This window comes from Hypanus sabinus, chromosome 24 (assembly GCF_030144855.1).
Source record: "Hypanus sabinus isolate sHypSab1 chromosome 24, sHypSab1.hap1, whole genome shotgun sequence".
Taxonomy (NCBI): Eukaryota; Metazoa; Chordata; class Chondrichthyes; order Myliobatiformes; family Dasyatidae; genus Hypanus; species Hypanus sabinus.
In genome coordinates, this window is record NC_082729.1 from 10,660,936 (window position 1) to 10,677,040 (window position 16,105).

General features: G+C 42.5%; 1 protein-coding gene and 3 non-coding genes across 4 annotated transcripts; 3 read left to right on the forward strand and 1 right to left on the reverse strand.

Moving 5' to 3' along the window:
- Positions 1–6,581: 6,581 nt before the first annotated feature.
- trnaw-cca (transfer RNA tryptophan (anticodon CCA)) lies at positions 6,582–6,653 on the reverse strand. Its single transcript has one exon. It is a non-coding gene; the product is annotated as a tRNA-Trp (tRNA).
- Positions 6,654–6,893: 240 nt separating this feature from the next.
- rpl13a (ribosomal protein L13a) lies at positions 6,894–12,229 on the forward strand. The gene is made up of 8 exons (XM_059949259.1): positions 6,894–6,979; positions 8,036–8,108; positions 8,939–9,004; positions 9,334–9,435; positions 10,731–10,816; positions 10,994–11,053; positions 11,719–11,841; positions 12,096–12,229. The coding sequence occupies exons 1-8, from the start codon at positions 6,959–6,961 to the stop codon at positions 12,180–12,182; spliced, it is 618 nt and encodes a 205-aa protein (XP_059805242.1). The 5' UTR covers positions 6,894–6,958; the 3' UTR covers positions 12,183–12,229.
- LOC132380802 (small nucleolar RNA Z195/SNORD33/SNORD32 family) lies at positions 9,069–9,142 on the forward strand. Its single transcript, XR_009507873.1, has one exon. It is a non-coding gene; the product is annotated as a small nucleolar RNA Z195/SNORD33/SNORD32 family (small nucleolar RNA).
- Positions 10,856–10,927, forward strand: LOC132380803 (small nucleolar RNA SNORD34). The gene has a single exon (XR_009507874.1). It is a non-coding gene; the product is annotated as a small nucleolar RNA SNORD34 (small nucleolar RNA).
- Positions 12,230–16,105: the final 3,876 nt, after the last annotated feature.

Here is a 16,105-nt window from a genome sequence, read left to right on the forward strand (position 1 = left end):
GGGGTGCATGGGGTCCTTCATAATGCTGTTTCCTTTGTGGATGCAGCGTGTAGTGTAAATGTCCGTGATGGCGGGAAGAGAGACCCCGATGATCTTCTCAGCTGACCTCACTATCTGCTGTAGGGTCTTGTGATCCGAGATGGTGCAATTTCCAAACCAGGCAGTGATGCAGCTCAGGAGTGGAGTGGAGAAACTCATTTTGAGTAGAGAATATCATTAATTAGTAAATTACTAATCAGATTGTAATAAATGAAGCACTTATGAAAATCTGTTCAAAATTCATTAATATTAAGCTTTTTAAGAGAATTGAAAAAGAATATTTCTAAATAGAAATGTCATTGTAACCATTTATTATCCAAATACTGATGTGTACACCAGGTGTGTCAGAATTTCAAAATATATCATTCAGCGTCCCATGTTCTTGCAGCTATCAGGGGTTCCCAACCTGGGGTCCATGAACCCCTCCTTAATGATATGGGTCCATGACATAAAAAAGGGCTGTGAACCCCTACTGGTATCAAGCCATTGTGAGATGCTTCCCATAAGATATAGGAGCAGAATTAGGCCATTTGGCCCATCAATTCTGCTCTGCCATTTCACCATGGCTGATCCATTTCCCCTCTCAGACCCAGTCTCCTGCCTTCTCCCCATATCCATCATGCCCTGACCAATCAAGAATCTATCGACCTCTGCCTTAAATATATGTAAAGACTCGGCTTCCACAGCCACCTGTGGCAACAGATTCACTGGTCTCTGGCTAAAGAAATTCATCCTCATCTCCATTTTAAAGCCACTCCACTCTGAGGCTGTGTCCTCTGGTCCTTGACATAGGAAGAATCCTCTCCACATTCATTCTATCGAGGCCTTTTAATATTTGATAGGTTTCAATTCTGAAACCATCCATCTGAATTCAAGTGAATGCAGATGCAGAGCCATCAAACACTCTTCATGTGACAAGCTGTTCAAACCTGGAATCATTTTCATGTTTCCCATGAAAACATCTCTCTGCTTTGAGTTTTCAAAACAATCATTAGCTGTTTTTTTTAGGTGTCTTTTTAATTTTCAATGGGTATCTTTTTATTGGGTGGGGTTTAAAGACTCAAAGGGCCACAAGTAGACAAAATGTTTGCACGCACCACCATATTAGATGAATTAGATCCGTAATCTTGAATGACAGAGCAAACTCAAGAATTCAAGTAGCCTACTTCTGCACCTTCTTCTTATTCTTCTTCAATTTCGATGTTGACTGAGGCCTGGGCAAGGTTGTATGGGAAACTGGCAGTTGCTGCAAGTCTCCCCTCTTCACATCACCAATGTTGTCTAAGGGAAGGGCAAGGGCTGATACAGCTTGGCACCGGTGTCATCTCAGGGCAATGTGTGGTTAGGTGACTTGTTCAAGGACACATCACGCTGCCTTAGCTGAGGCTTGAACTAGCGACCTTCAGATCACTAGACCAACGCCTTAACCACTTGGCCAACCTAATTTAAATGGCAAAGGACTTCATGCTAGAAGAATTTGTGGCAGAAGTTTTCTTATCTGCTGAAACCCATGTGTGGTGTAAGACAATGGACTTTGAAAAGAGATGTTGCCTAGTCCCAGAGATGGATCAGTGTAAGTCAAATTCTCTGTTCAAAATGAGCCAAGGAACCAGAAGATATGCTCCTGATATTTCTCTTGAACTAACACCAGGTTGCTAGTTCCGTACTCTTTCCAGAATCCACACTGGCTCTCTGGTAGGAGTCCCCAGTCAAAGTGTGATGTGAGAGAGTTCAGAGGAAGCCCAGCAAAGACCTTGCCTGCGATAGTCCGCAAGGATATTCGCTCATAATTGTCGCAGAACTGTCAGTTTCCCTTTCGCTTACACAAGTGGATGATGTCTTTAAATTCCTGTGGAATAGTCTCGTGTTGCCACTAGAGTTGGAAGAGCTGATGGAGCTTTTCTGTTGGCACTGAACCACCTTCCTCGTGGGCCTCAGCTGGTATTGCATTTGACCCAGGTGCTTTGCAGTTCGACAGCTGTTTACGTACACAACGCTGGAAGAACTCAGCGGGTCAGGCAGCGTCCGTGAGAAAAGAGTAGCCAACGTTTCGGGCCGAGACCCTTCATCAGGAATGGGGGGGGAAGAGAGGGCCAAAGCCCAGTAATAGAGATAGGGGAGGGGTAGGGCCTAGAGGCGCCAGGTGGAGAACCAATCAGAGGAAAGATAAAGGGGGGAGTGGGGCATAAGCATGAAAGAACTGTAGAGATAAAGAAGCAAAAAGTTGAAAGAGGAGAGAGGCAGAGAGGGACCTGGGATAGGGGGAGGGGGAGGGAATTACCGGAAATTGGAGAATTCAAATGTTCATACTACCAGGCTGGAGGCTACCCAGATGGTAGATATATTGCCTTCTGGTTCGGTGGAACATCCAGTGCTTCATTGACCAGTACTTAGGGCACATGATCAATGGCTTTGTCAAAGGACGGTTCAGGACACAGTTAAAGTGCTCAGCCCACCTACGAAGAATTTTCTCTTTATCTGTGGTCAGTGGCTTCCCATCAGCACTAAGGAAAGGGGAAGATCTTTATGATGTGGGGCCAAAGACTCTCATTAGCGCATTGTAGAAGTTCTTTAAATCATACCTATCTGCATAGGCCTGGAGCTCATCAGCTTTACTGCTCAGCCAGGAATCCTGCATCTGGAGTAGCTTGTGTGGCATGGTCCTTTGTATGTGATTGAAAGGCATCCTTCTTTGAGATGGACTTAGGGTCAGTGAGGAAAGCTTTGTGGAGGTGATATTTATCATCCAGCAGTTGTTTGATGCTGACGTTGTTTTCATCAAATGAGTCCTTTCTTTCTGGTAGCAGTCCCCAGAATCTCTGCAGCAGGGTTGCAGATCAGCTCTCAAAGGGTTGACCAAACACTTTCCATGTTCTGATTGTCCAGAGGGGTGGAGTTTAGGCAGAGCGCCGGAGTGTTGTCAAAAGACCGCTCTGTGTCACTGCTTTTCAGCTTGGAGATGTTCCGATGCCCTGCGGCTTTCTTTCCTCGTGGGTGTCGCCTGCGCTGGATGTGGACGTTCGGTTTAGAAATGACGGGACGGTGGTCTGTCCAGCACTCAGCACGGCACATAGATTTTGTCTGCCTAACATCCTGCCTGCCTCTCTTCCTGACGATAACGTAGTCAGTTAGAGCAGGGATGCATCCATTAAGTTCTGTTATGGGTGAGAAGGCGGACGACCGTGATGGTGGTCTACGGTTCATGTTTGGCCCGCAACTGGAATAGAAGAAGGCTTTTGCAGTGGCCAATATCATATTTCCCAATGGCCCCATCCCAGGAGGAGCTGTCAGAGGCTTTTCTTGCGTTGAAGTCACCAAGGATGATAAGCTTGTTCGCTTTGGGGACAGGGGCAATAACTGAGTGCAGTTGTTCATGGAACTTGTCCTTGGCATCATTTGGGTTGCTCATGATTGGGGGGTAAGTGCTGATGATGGTGGCATGATGGGGGGGATTTCATGGATATGAGCTGGTCATTCACGCCATGAACTCTACTTGTGATGATTATCATCACCTATTGTCCTTCAAGACAGACAGATGCCAACCAATATTTGAGTAATCTTATCAATATGTTGTTAATTGAGCATTCTTGTTTATTTAAATAATTCACTGCAGGTTACATGTACAAATATGTGAACTGCTACTATCTGATATACCTTGCTTAAAGTAAGTACAAGGTTAGTGTCACAGTTTGGACTCCTTGGCATTAGCTTAACATTTTGAAGTAACGAAACATAACAGGTGTGTATTCATCAAGTTTTTTTTTAGGTTGCATCTGCCTGAATTTACTTCAGCCTTGGTAATTTAAATGCAAATGCAATAAAGAGTGAGAAAACATGGTTCCTCGAGAAAGGTATAGTGAATTATATGAAGAATTACTGGTGGTGCGGACAGCCCTGCGCATCTGTAGTTGTGAACTTCCCATGATTCAGGACATTTACAAAGACAGGTGTGTAAAAAGGGCCCGAGGGATCACTGGGGACCCGAGTCACCCCAACCACAAACTGTTCCAGCTGCTACCATCCGGGAAACGGTACCGCAGCATAAAAGCCAGGACCAATAGGCTCCAGGACAGCTTCTTCCACCAGGCCATCAGACTGATTAACTCACGGTGACTTGAGTGTATTTCTATGTTACATTGACAGTTCTATTTATTATAAATTACTATGATTGCACATTTAGATGAGACGTAATGTAATGACTTTTACTTCTCATGTATGTGAAGGATGTAAGAAATAAAGTCAGTTCAATTAATTTACTCCAATGTTTTATTTTGAAAGAATTTATAGGAGTAAAACGGCTCAAACCCTGCCATAATAAAGGCTGATATAACATTTGCCTTCCCAATTCCTATGCTGCACCTGCATTTTAACCTTATGTAACATGTTACCAAGGGCAACCAGGTCTTTAGGTAATTTAGATACCTCCCTCCAGTTAAAATAAACCTGTCTATTTTATGTGGTAACGTGGATGACCTTACTATCTTTCCACAAATGCACTGCATCTGTCACGCTCTCTCGTCCACTCACTAATTGCCCACTTGTTCTTGAAGACCCTTTGCAAGGTAAAAGTAGAGTTTACTTTTAAAGTACGTATATGTCACCAGAATCAGGTTTAATATCACCGGCATATGTCGAGAAATTTGTTAACTTAGCGGCAGCAGTACAACACAATACAGAAAGACAATAAGAAAGACGGAAAGACACAACATAGAAAGAGAAAAAGTAAAGAAGTGAATCAATTACAGTAAGAACAGACATGTACGTTAAATAATTAAATTAAAAATAGTGCCAAAAACAGAAATGATTTTTTTAAAAAGTGAGGTAGTCTTCATGGGTTGAATGTCCAATTAGAAGGGAAGAAGCTGTTTCTGATGAGAAGAGGGCATGTCCAAGGTGATGGGGGTCCTTAATGATGGACACCGCCTTTCTGAGGCATCATTCCTCGATGATGTGTTAGATACTACAGAGGCTAGTACCCAAGATACAGCTGACTAATGTTACACTTTCTGTAGCTTCTTTCAATCCTGTGCAATAGCACCCCCCCCCCCCCATACTGATGCAGCCTGTCGGAATGCTCTCCACGGTGCCTCTGTAGAGATTTTCTTCAAGTGTTTTAGGTGACCAACCAAATCTCCTCAAACTCCTAATGAAACATAGTTGCTGCCTTGCCTTCTTTATAACTGTGTCGACACGTTGGGACCAGGTTAGATCCTCAGAGATCTTGACACCCAGGAACTTGAGACTGCTCATTCTCTCCACTTCTGATCCCTCTATGAGGATTGATTTGTGTTCCCTTGTTCTACCCTTCCTGACGTCCACCATCAGCTCTTCATTTTACTGACATTGAATGCAAGGTTGTTGCTGTGACACCACTCAACTAGCTGGTACATCTCGCCTGCATATGCCCTTTTGTCACCATCTGAGATTCTACCAACAATGGTTGTATCATCAGCAAATTTATAGATGGTATTTGAACTATGCCTAGCCACACAATCATGGGTGTAGAGAAAGTAGAGCAGTGGGCTAAGCACACACCCCTGATGTGCACCAATGTTAATTGTCAGCAAGGAGATATTATTACCAGACTGCATAGATTATGGCCTTTGGTTAGGAAGTCGAGGATCCAGTTGCAGAGGGAGGTACAGAGACTCGGGTTCTGTAACTTATCAGGCAGGATTGTGGGAATTATGGTGTTAAATGCTAAGCTATAGTCAATGACAGAGGTGTTTGATTTGTCCTGGTGACTTAAGAGCCATTGAGATTGTGTCTGTGACAGGCAAATTGAAGTGAGTGCAGGTCTTTGCTTAGGCAGGAGTTAATTCTAGCCATGACTAACCTCTCAAAGCACGTTCATCAGTGTAGATGTGAGTGCTACCAGGCAAAAGTCATTAAGGCACCTCACAGTAGTCCTCTTGGGCACTGGTATTGCAGTTCTCTTTTTGAAGCAGGTGGGAATGTGGCAGTGAGAGGTTGAAAACGTGCTTGAATACTCCCGCTAGTCGCCACAAGTTCTCTGAGCCTTACCAGGCGCTCCATCGGGGCCTGCCGCCTTGCAAGGATTCACCATCTTGAAAGACAGCCTGACATCGGCGTCTGGGACAAGAAATCACAGGGATCACAGTGCAGCAGGAATCGTCAGGGCTGTGGTTATGCAACCCCGAAGATCATTTTCTTGCAGGCATACTTAGCAAATCTATAGAATGGTAACAGCCAACAGGATCAATGAAAGATCAATCAGCGTGAAAACAAACTGTGCAAATGCAAATATAAATAAATCGCAACAAAGCACAAGAATATAAGATAAAGAGTCCTTAAAGTGAGATCATTGGTTGTGGGAACATCTCAATGATGGGGCGAGTGAGTGTAACTATCTAACATCCTTGTCAGAAATCAACCACGGAGAGTTAGCGCAGATGCTGATTAAAATAAAGTCAGGTCGCGGTATCTCTACGGGTGGAAGCACCTCAAGTTGTTGTGGATCGCAATGCAAAATGATCTCTGCGGGTGACAGGGAAATGATTGGAGTTTGCTCTAAAAAGGTTTGACCCCGACGTGATTTGAACACGCAGCCTTCTGATCTGGAGTCAGACGCGCTACCGTTGCGCCACGAGGTCCTGCTTCTGGTTCCCGTAGCTGGGCTAATCAGCTGACGGCCGCTATGTTGTAATGTTGCATTGGCCCAGGTTGCTCTTCCGCAGAGCAATGGGGGCGTACCGACTGTGTCAATCAACTGTATGTGACGTCGCTGAAATGGTGACGTCGTGGGAGGCGGGACAAGAGGCGAGCTCCGTGTGCTGCGGAGGAACGCCATCGGGAGGCGGGGCCTCCGTCCGCGGCGGGGGTGACATCATCGGGAGGCGGGGCCACTCGGCCCCTGTCTTTAGGCGGGGAGACCCCGTGCCTCTTCCTTTCGGCGGCCATGGCGGACGGCTTCAATAAGGTGCTGGTCCTGCGCGGCGGGTTACTCGTTCCCTTCCACTTCTCCGCTCCCTCCGTCCTCATCCCCCGCCCCGTGGCAGCGGCGGGGGACGATGCTTGCATACTGGGTGTCCAGGCCAGGCCAGGCTCGGCTGTGCCCCCAGGCTCCGGGCTCGGTTGTGTTCGGGCCCAAAGCCTGCAGGTTGGCCTCCGGCAGCGACTTACCAGGCCACGGGCGGCCGCTCTTGAGGTCCCGCTTTTGCTCGGGGGATTTAATTTGTGGGCAGCGTTGGCTGTTCGGTCCCTTGCTTTTGTCCCACTATCCGGTGAGATGATGACTAGGCCTGTCGCCGGGTGAGTTTCCCTTCCCACCCTCTCCCCCACCACCCAGCGTGTAGTATAACCGTGCGGTTTGCAGCCAGATTGTATTCCCGGTCTTGGGCCCTTCGGGTTGCGGGTGTGGAAACTGCTGCTTAATGAAGGGAAGTCTGAGGTCTGGATCCTGTTCCCTAGGACTCAGCCCGCCTAGCAGCACGCGGTGGCTCCTTCCCTGTTGGGCCAGGTGGTCAGAGGTATGGGATGGAATTCTACTTCTCAGAATTGGGCTTAATATCACCGGCATATGTAGTAAAAATAATCATCTTTGTGGCAGTAGAACAAGGCAATACTTAATATTAGTGAAAAAATTAATTATTGTATATATACATATATTTAAAATATATATTCAAAGATTGAAAGCACGTTTATTATCAAATATGCTTTATATATAAAATAGTTCAATTAAATATGTAGGGTAAATATGTTACAGTAGTGAGGTAGTGTTCATGGGTTCAATCTCCATTCAGAAAACTAATGGCAGAAGCTATTCCTGAATTGTTGAGTGTGTGCCTTCAGGTTCCTGTATCAACTTCCTACTAGTATCAATGCGAAGAGGGTGCCCTTTTGACCCATTATCCAGAGCTGCTACTTTTCAGCAGTTCAATTTAAAACCATTTATCTTTACTGCGCTTCACAGTAATTCTTCAATTGGTGTTCCTAGGGGTGTTTTCCTTACGCTTGTTTCTTTGTTTCCATGCAGGTCCTCCTCCTTGATGGCCGAGGCCATCTCCTTGGTCGCTTGGCTGCCATCGTGGCCAAACAACTCTTACTAGGTACTTAATCATTTAAAATAATGTGATTACTTTTTGCGGCATTTCATGTTTAAGTCTGTGGGGAATGATTTTCTGAATGTCTCAGTGAGAGTACGCATGAGAATACCTCAGATATATTTTCATTGTAATATGCTATGGGGGTAGTAAGTTTTAACATTAGAAAATAAAGCCATTAGATGTAGGAACAGAATTGGGCCATTTGTCCCATATCTACTCAACCATTTCATCATGGCTGATAATTTCCTTCTTGGCCATAATCTCATACTTCTCCCTGTAGCTCTTCATTCCCTGACTAATCAAGAATTTGTCAACCTCTGCATTAATTATACCCAATAACTTGGCCTCCATAGCTGTTAGCAGCAAATAATTACACTCCCTGGCTAAGAAATTTCTCATCTTCATACTGAAAAGATGCCCCTGTACTCTGAGGCTGTCTCCTCCAGTTTTGTGATCCTCCACTGCAGGAAATTTCATCTCCACATGTCCACTCTGTCAAGGCCTTTCAACATTTGATGGTTTTAATGAGATCACCCCTCATTCTTAATTTGAGTAGAGGCCCAGATCCATCAAATGCTCCTCATAAGCCTTTCAATCCTGGAATTATTTTCACAAACCTCCTTTAAGTCCTCTTCAACGATAGAGCCTCAACATTGCATTCTTGCTTTTATATTTGCATGGGAGGGTTCTTTGGGGTTCTAACAGTTAACTCTCATTCTTTGGGGCACTCCTCTTTGTGGATGTTTGTAAAGAAAAAGAATTTCAGGATGAGTATGGTTTATATTTCTCTGACATTAAATGTACCTATTAAAACATCCTCTTTTTCTCTCAAGGCCATAAAGTGGTTGTGGTGAGATGTGAAGGGATCAACATTTCTGGCAACTTTTACCGAAACAAGCGTAAGTTTATCTGCCTCCCCATCCCAAAGCTTGTGTATCAGATCTAACAAAACTGTTAAGACTGTTTGTCGGTGATGAATTATTGTTCGAGTTTCATGACAATGAGAATATCTCACATGCACTACCATCTGAGACACACAGTGAACTCAAATAGTTACATTTGTAGTCATAGCCAAATTATGTGGGATTATAACATTCAAATTTGTAGTGAAGTACTAAATATGTGTGTTTAATTCTTTATCCATTTAAATAACTTTGGAGTTAAAGATTTTTTGTGTAAGTAAGTGTTGGATTTCTGCAGTTATGCAGCTAATTCTCTTTTTGTGTAGTTAAGTATCTTGCATTTTTGCGCAAGAGGATGAATACTAATCCTTCTCGTGGCCCATATCACTTCAGAGCACCAAGCCGGATCTTCTGGAGGACAGTAAGAGGTAATAGACTGCAAACGTCAGCAATCATTTTACATCTGCCTCCCCATCCCAAAGCTTGTGTATCAGATCTAACAAAACTGTTAAGACTGTTAAACATTTTAACTGTCTTGGCACCATCATAATATTTTTGTAGTCTTCCACCGTGCAATCTCATTTAAACACAATGATAGCATATAAATGGAATGGGCACTTGTGTTAGTTATATTGTTTCTATTATATTAGTTTGAGCTTGCATCTAATGTAATCAGAGCTCTAAGTTCTGACTGAGCACCACAATATGATAATGGCAAATGGTACAAGCAGAGATAAGAGCTACTCTGAAACTGCAGGTTTATTTTTTAATGTTCTTAATAAGCATTGGGAGCCAGGCAGGAATTACTGGAATGTACTTTGCCTACCCAGCTACCCATTACCTTGGTCATCTCAGATCCACAAAGCAGAGGGATTGCTTAAAGTGGCTACTTGATGATATCCATGCAAGCAGTAGATAGTAGAATTGGGCTTTTACTCAGATTGGCATTACCATGCTTTTTGGCTAACACTTCACAAATCAGCATGTTCAGTCATCCTAATTGTATTTTAGTACTAGTAAATGCTTTGCTACTGATACATGGTGACAGGGACACTGTCTTGAGGCAGTGTTTTATGGATGAAGGTTCGAATGGAGAAGTGGAGCCTTGATGTGTAGGAATTAGCTGGTAGGCAGAGTCACAGGTAAATAACACCTAAAAGATGGCTTGGATAGGTATATGAATAGGAAAGCTTTAGAGTCAGGATTCCCAACCTGGGATCCACAGACCATTTGGTTAATGTTAGGAGTCTGACATAAAGGTTTGGAACCCCTGTTTTAGAGGTAGATGGGCCAAACAGACATGTTCAAAATGGACAAATTTAGCTGGAGGTTTGACATCCTTATCTTTAGGGATCTGCTGGTACTTTCTAGTCTGGTACTGATGGAAGAGTGACTTGTGTACTTGGTTCACTATGTTGATCCAGAATTTGAATTCTGTTGTAATAAATTGTGATATTAAGCAGCAAGCATAAGGAACATGCTGCTCGGCAGAATAGAACTTTTATTTAATAAACAGTGCCCTTTCATCAGAAAATGGCTGTACTGTTTATCAGATTTGAGGAATGTTTAGTTTTGATATGAAAACACTATCCTGTATCAGTTTTTATCTGTCCTCACTGGAACATGGAGTACTTTTTTCTGAGAGGTCTTAGTGAATAATGGGCTGTTGCTTTCTGGTTCTACATTGAGTACAAACTTACTTGTTAATTTCTGGTGATTTAAGGCATGTTACCACACAAGACCAAGCGAGGTCAAGCTGCTTTGGACAGACTGAAGGTCTTTGATGGGATTCCACCTCCATATGACAAGGTGAATAAATATGATTATGTTGAATACTTTTGGCCTGGCCTCTGTCGCTGATGAATTATTATACCTACATTGTTTGATGTCAAAATGAGAACAAACTATACTGAGACTGGGTGGGGTGGGATGATCAATTTTGTCTTTTCCTCTTGCTCTGTATTAATCTGCAGAATTTGTTTTTAGAGGAAGCGCATGGTTGTACCAGCAGCTCTGAAGATTGTACGCCTGAAACCAACTCGCAAGGTAATACTAAACATTGTTTTGGGCGGAGAGGACGTGATTTCTCAATGTTTCTGGCTATTTCAGTTCTCTACTAGAAGAGATTCTCATCTGAGTTGGGGCAGTAGTTTTCTGGTACTTCCTGAAAATCTTACGGTTCTGTGCCACTCTTATCATTGACATGCATTTTGTCAACTTGTCAGGCTTGTTCACAATGTAAGATACCTGCGAACTTGTTTTCAGACTCCACTTTTGATTACTCTTAGCAATGTGCTATGAACTCTCAGTTCCCCACATTTTGTATAACTAGGGATTGGCATTTATCTTTGGAGAGCTTTGTCTTCATTCTTGCTTTACATACTGTATACACAACCATGGCTGATAATCAATATTGATGCCAAGATACTAACCAGTGATGAACAGCCTTAAACAATTGACTGTAATGTGTCCCTTTAATCTTTCTTTGCCTTGTCAGAAACAAGAATTGGATCCATTGCTATTATCCTAATGGAGTGAAGTTCTGACAATCACCAACTTTACATAATGATTGGAGTAAAAGTGCTGGCTATTTTTTTGTGATTTGAGTGGGCATTGGATTGTTGACATTCAGCAAGTATTTTAATCAGGCCAAGTGGTCTTAAGATGTATTTTGCAGTCATGTGAAAATGGGACTCATTATCTCCTTGCAGTTTGCTGCTCTTGGTCGCCTCGCTCATGAAGTTGGTTGGAAATACCAGGCAGTCACAGCTACTCTTGAAGAGAAGCGAAAAGAAAAGGCCAAGATTTACTATGAGAAAAAGAAGAAAACCTTGGTGAGTGACATTTTTCTGTTCCTCCAAATGATTACCGTTTGAAGTAGTTTGTTAACCTCCCCCGCCAACCAGCAGACCTTTTTCTCAACACAATGCTGGAGTTCCTCAACATTTTGCATATTGCTTTGGATTTCCAGCATCTGCAGATTTTCTCATGTTTTATCTTTCCTGCTTGTTCTAATGAATAATAATTTATTAATTCATTTTGTGCCCCAAATTTTTGCTGATGACTGCTTTGTAAATTCTATTTGCAGAAACTGAAGAGGTTGGCTGAAAAGAACGTTGAAAGTAAAATCGCCAAGTATACTGAAGTCCTGAAACAACATGGTGTCCTTGTTTAATATATTTGCTATGGCATTGACAATAAATGTATTTTAAAAAAGGATAATCATTCTGGATTCATTTAGCATCTTACCAAAACTTTTTCCGTGACTTACGGCTCAGTTTTTTTAACTTTCATCTCAATGGAGAGGAGAGGGAGACGGTAAATGAACCTATATGAAATTTCTATAGTTGTACAGTACAGAGCATTCTGACAGGCTGTATCATTGTCTGGTTCAAGGGGTAGTAACTCTGTGAACCTGGTTCTGTACTGAGGCTCCTATGGCTAACGGCATCAGGGGAAAAGAGAGCATGATCTGGGTGGTGGCGATCTCTGACGGATGCTGCTTTCCTACAACAGCGCTTCATGTGGATGTGCTCAATAGTCAGGAGGGCTTTACCTGTAATGTACTGGGCCAAATCATTATGTTGGACTTTCTGTTCAAAAGCATTGGTGTTTTCATACCGGTTCTTCGAGCAACCAGTCAATATACTCTCTGCCCATCTATAGAATTTGTTTTAGATGTCATATTGAATCTGTGCAGATTCTTAAGGTAGAGGTGCTGCTGTGCTTTCTTCACAATTTCACTTGCTGGGTCTGAGACAGGTCCTCTGAAATAGTAAAACCCAGGAATTTAAAGTTGCTGACTCTCCACCTCTGATGAGGACTGGCTCATGGACATCTGGTTTCCCTTTACTGAAGTCTGTAATCCAGTTCCTTGGTCTTGCTGACATTGAGTGAAAGGTTACTTTGACACTACTAAGACAACTTTTCAATCTCCCTCCTTCATCACCACCTTTGGCTTGGCCCACAACAGTGGTGTCATCTGCAAACTTAATATTGCATTGGAGCTGGGTTTCACCACAGAATCATAGGTGTAAAGCGAGTAGAGCAGGGAGCTAAGCACACAGTTCTGTGGTGTGATGGAGATTTTGTGTAAATGGAGTGGAGTTGCAGAAAGAAATTAGCATCCCAAATCCAAAAAATTGTATGAATTGAAAACTGACTGGATTGGAGAACTTCTGAAATGGGTTGAAAGTAGGTTGAGCTTTTTAGCATATCTACAAGGAGCACTGCCACAAGAAAGCAACATCTATCAAAGGACTCCCACCATCCAATCTCTCTTCACTGTTGCCATTAGGAAGTAGATACTGGAGCTTAGGTCACAAGGTACTAGGTTAAAAAAGTTATTACACTTAAACCATCAGTTTCTGAACTAGTGTGGGTAACTTCACTCACCTCAATCCTGAATTAATTCCACAACCTAAGGACTTCCTATCAAGGTCTCTACAACTCATATTCTCAACAGTATTTGTTTTTATTACTTTGCACATTGGTAGTTTGTCCATATTTTTACTTTTTCATTGATTCAATTGTATTTTTGTTCTGTGAATGCCCACAAGAAATCTCAGTAGTATACAATCTCAATAGTATATGTTGATGTGCTATAATAAATTTATTTTGAAATTTGAATTTCTTTCATATGATGATGTAATTGGTGGGATTAATCAGATCCAAACCAATTTGAGTGTCCAGGAAATGTGGTAATAGGTGTACAAACTTAACAAAGTAACTTAGGCCTAATTTATTATAAAACAAAGCACAAAAGTAAGTTATAAAGGTTTCATAGTCACCACTTGATTGCTGCTGTTGTTGTGGAACCTCTGAATTCTAACTTGTGAAGGTTTGTCCTAGGCACCTATCAATTGCAATCCTAAGCCCAGGTAAAGTCTGAAGAACTGAGTGAAAGGTGCCTCTGTAAATAGGGGTTCAATCTGCAATCGCTGAGAGACACGCATATAAACACTTTGGTATTTTGTTCTCATGCCTCTGGTGATCTGTCAGCCTGACATCGGTGGTGGGGAAGATGCTAGAGTCCATTATTAAGGATGAAATAGTGGCATATCTAGATAGCAGTGATAGGATTGGGCTGAGCCAGCATGGATTTGCCAAGGGTAAATCATGCTTGACTAATCTGTTGGAGTTTTTCGAGGATGTAACCAGGAAGTTAGATGGGGGAGATCCAGTGGATGTAGTGTACCTTGATTTTCAGAAGGCATTTGATAAGGTCCCACATAGGAGATTGGTGGGTAAAATCAAAGCTTGGCATTGGGGGGGGAAGACATTGACATGGATAGAAAACTGGTTGGCAGATAGAAAGCAAAGGGTAGCGGTGAATGGGTGTTTCTCAGAATGGCAGGTGGTGACTAGTGGGGTGCCACAGGGCTCAGTATTGGGACCACAGCTATTTACAATTTACATCAAAGATTTAGATGAAGGCATTGAGAATAACATCAGCAAATTTGCTGATGATACTAAGCTGGGTGGCAATGTGACATGATGAGGATGTTAGAATTCAGGGTGACTTGGATAGGCTGGGTGAGTGGGCAGATGACGTTTAATGTGAATAAGTGTGAGGTTATCCACAGAGTGAGAACAGGAAGGCAGATTATTATCTGAATGGTGTAGAGTTAGGTAATAGAGAAATACAAAGAGATTTAGGAGTCCTTGTTCATCAGTCACTGAAGGTGAATGAGCAAGTGCAGCAGGCAGTGAAGAAGGCTAATGGAATGTTGACCTTTATTACGAAGGGAATTGAGTGCAAGAGCAAGGAAATCCTCTTGCATTTGTACAGAGCCTTGGTGAGACCACACCTGGAGTATTGTGTTCAGTTTTGGTCTCCAGGATTAAGGAAGGACATCCTGGCTGTAGAGGAAGTGCAGCGTAGATTTACGAGGTTAATTCCTGGGATGTCTGGACTGTCTTACACAGAGAGGTCAGAGAGACTGGGCTTGTACACGCTGGAATTAAGGGGATCTGATTGAAACATATAAGATTATTAAAGGATTGGACAAGATAGAGGCAGGAAATATGTTCCAGATGTTGGGAGAGTCCAGTACCAGAGGGCATGGTTTGAGAATAAGGGGTAGGTCATTTAGGACAGAGTTAAGGAAAAACTAATTCTCCCAGAGAGTTGTGGGGGTCTGGAATGCACTGCCTCAGAAGGTAGTGGAGGCCAATTCTCTGGATGCTTTCAAGAAGGAGCTAGATATGTATCTTATGGATCAAGGGATATGGGGACAAGGCAGGAACCGGGTATTGATAGTAGATGATCAGCCATGATCTCAAAATGGCAGTGCAGGCTCAAAGGGCCGAATGGTCTACTTCTGCACCTATTGTCTATTTGACAAACCTACTGATGCCATCAACAAACACAAAGAGCTAAAGTGTCATTTGGTGTTGTTAAGACTTTTGTCTGGTAATTTTACAAAATTTAATACACAACAGATAACAGCATTTTTTTTGCTTGAGAACATTAGTGTGCAATGCAAAACATTAAATTAAAAAGCCATAGATTGTAATTGTCAAGTAATTGTGCTAGTTGTAGATGAATTCATGAAGATCCTGACCATTTAATTGGACTTTAATGTAAAATAATCGTTTCTCCCATGCAAATAACCAATCATTCTGCTTCATAACAAGAGCATCCAACAACTCCTTAATTATGTTTCTTATGACAGGTATTTTATTAGGTGTGCAGCTACTGTTTATATTTTAAGGGTTAAATGCTGGGACTTAAGATGTATGATTTTCTTCGTAGAATCATATTTCAGTTATTGTCCAGAAAGATGTGATTACAGCACTCCTGAACAGCTGCAAAATTTCTTAGTGTAGTGAATTTGATAGTCTCAACACCAGTTCCTATTGTGCAGAGGTCTAGACACAGGTTGGCAGCTGGAATCATAAACGCTAGAACTCCACCTCAAAATGGGAAACAGTCTGGTGCATTGAGTAGTGACTGATGGTTCGGCTTTAAACTATTGTCCCTCATCTGGAAACATTTTCCTAGTCATAAGAAAAAAAAATTATTTGCCTGGCTCCCAAACGCCAGTTAGTTTAACTTGATATATTTTAAACCTATATTTTTTTCACAGTTCACTT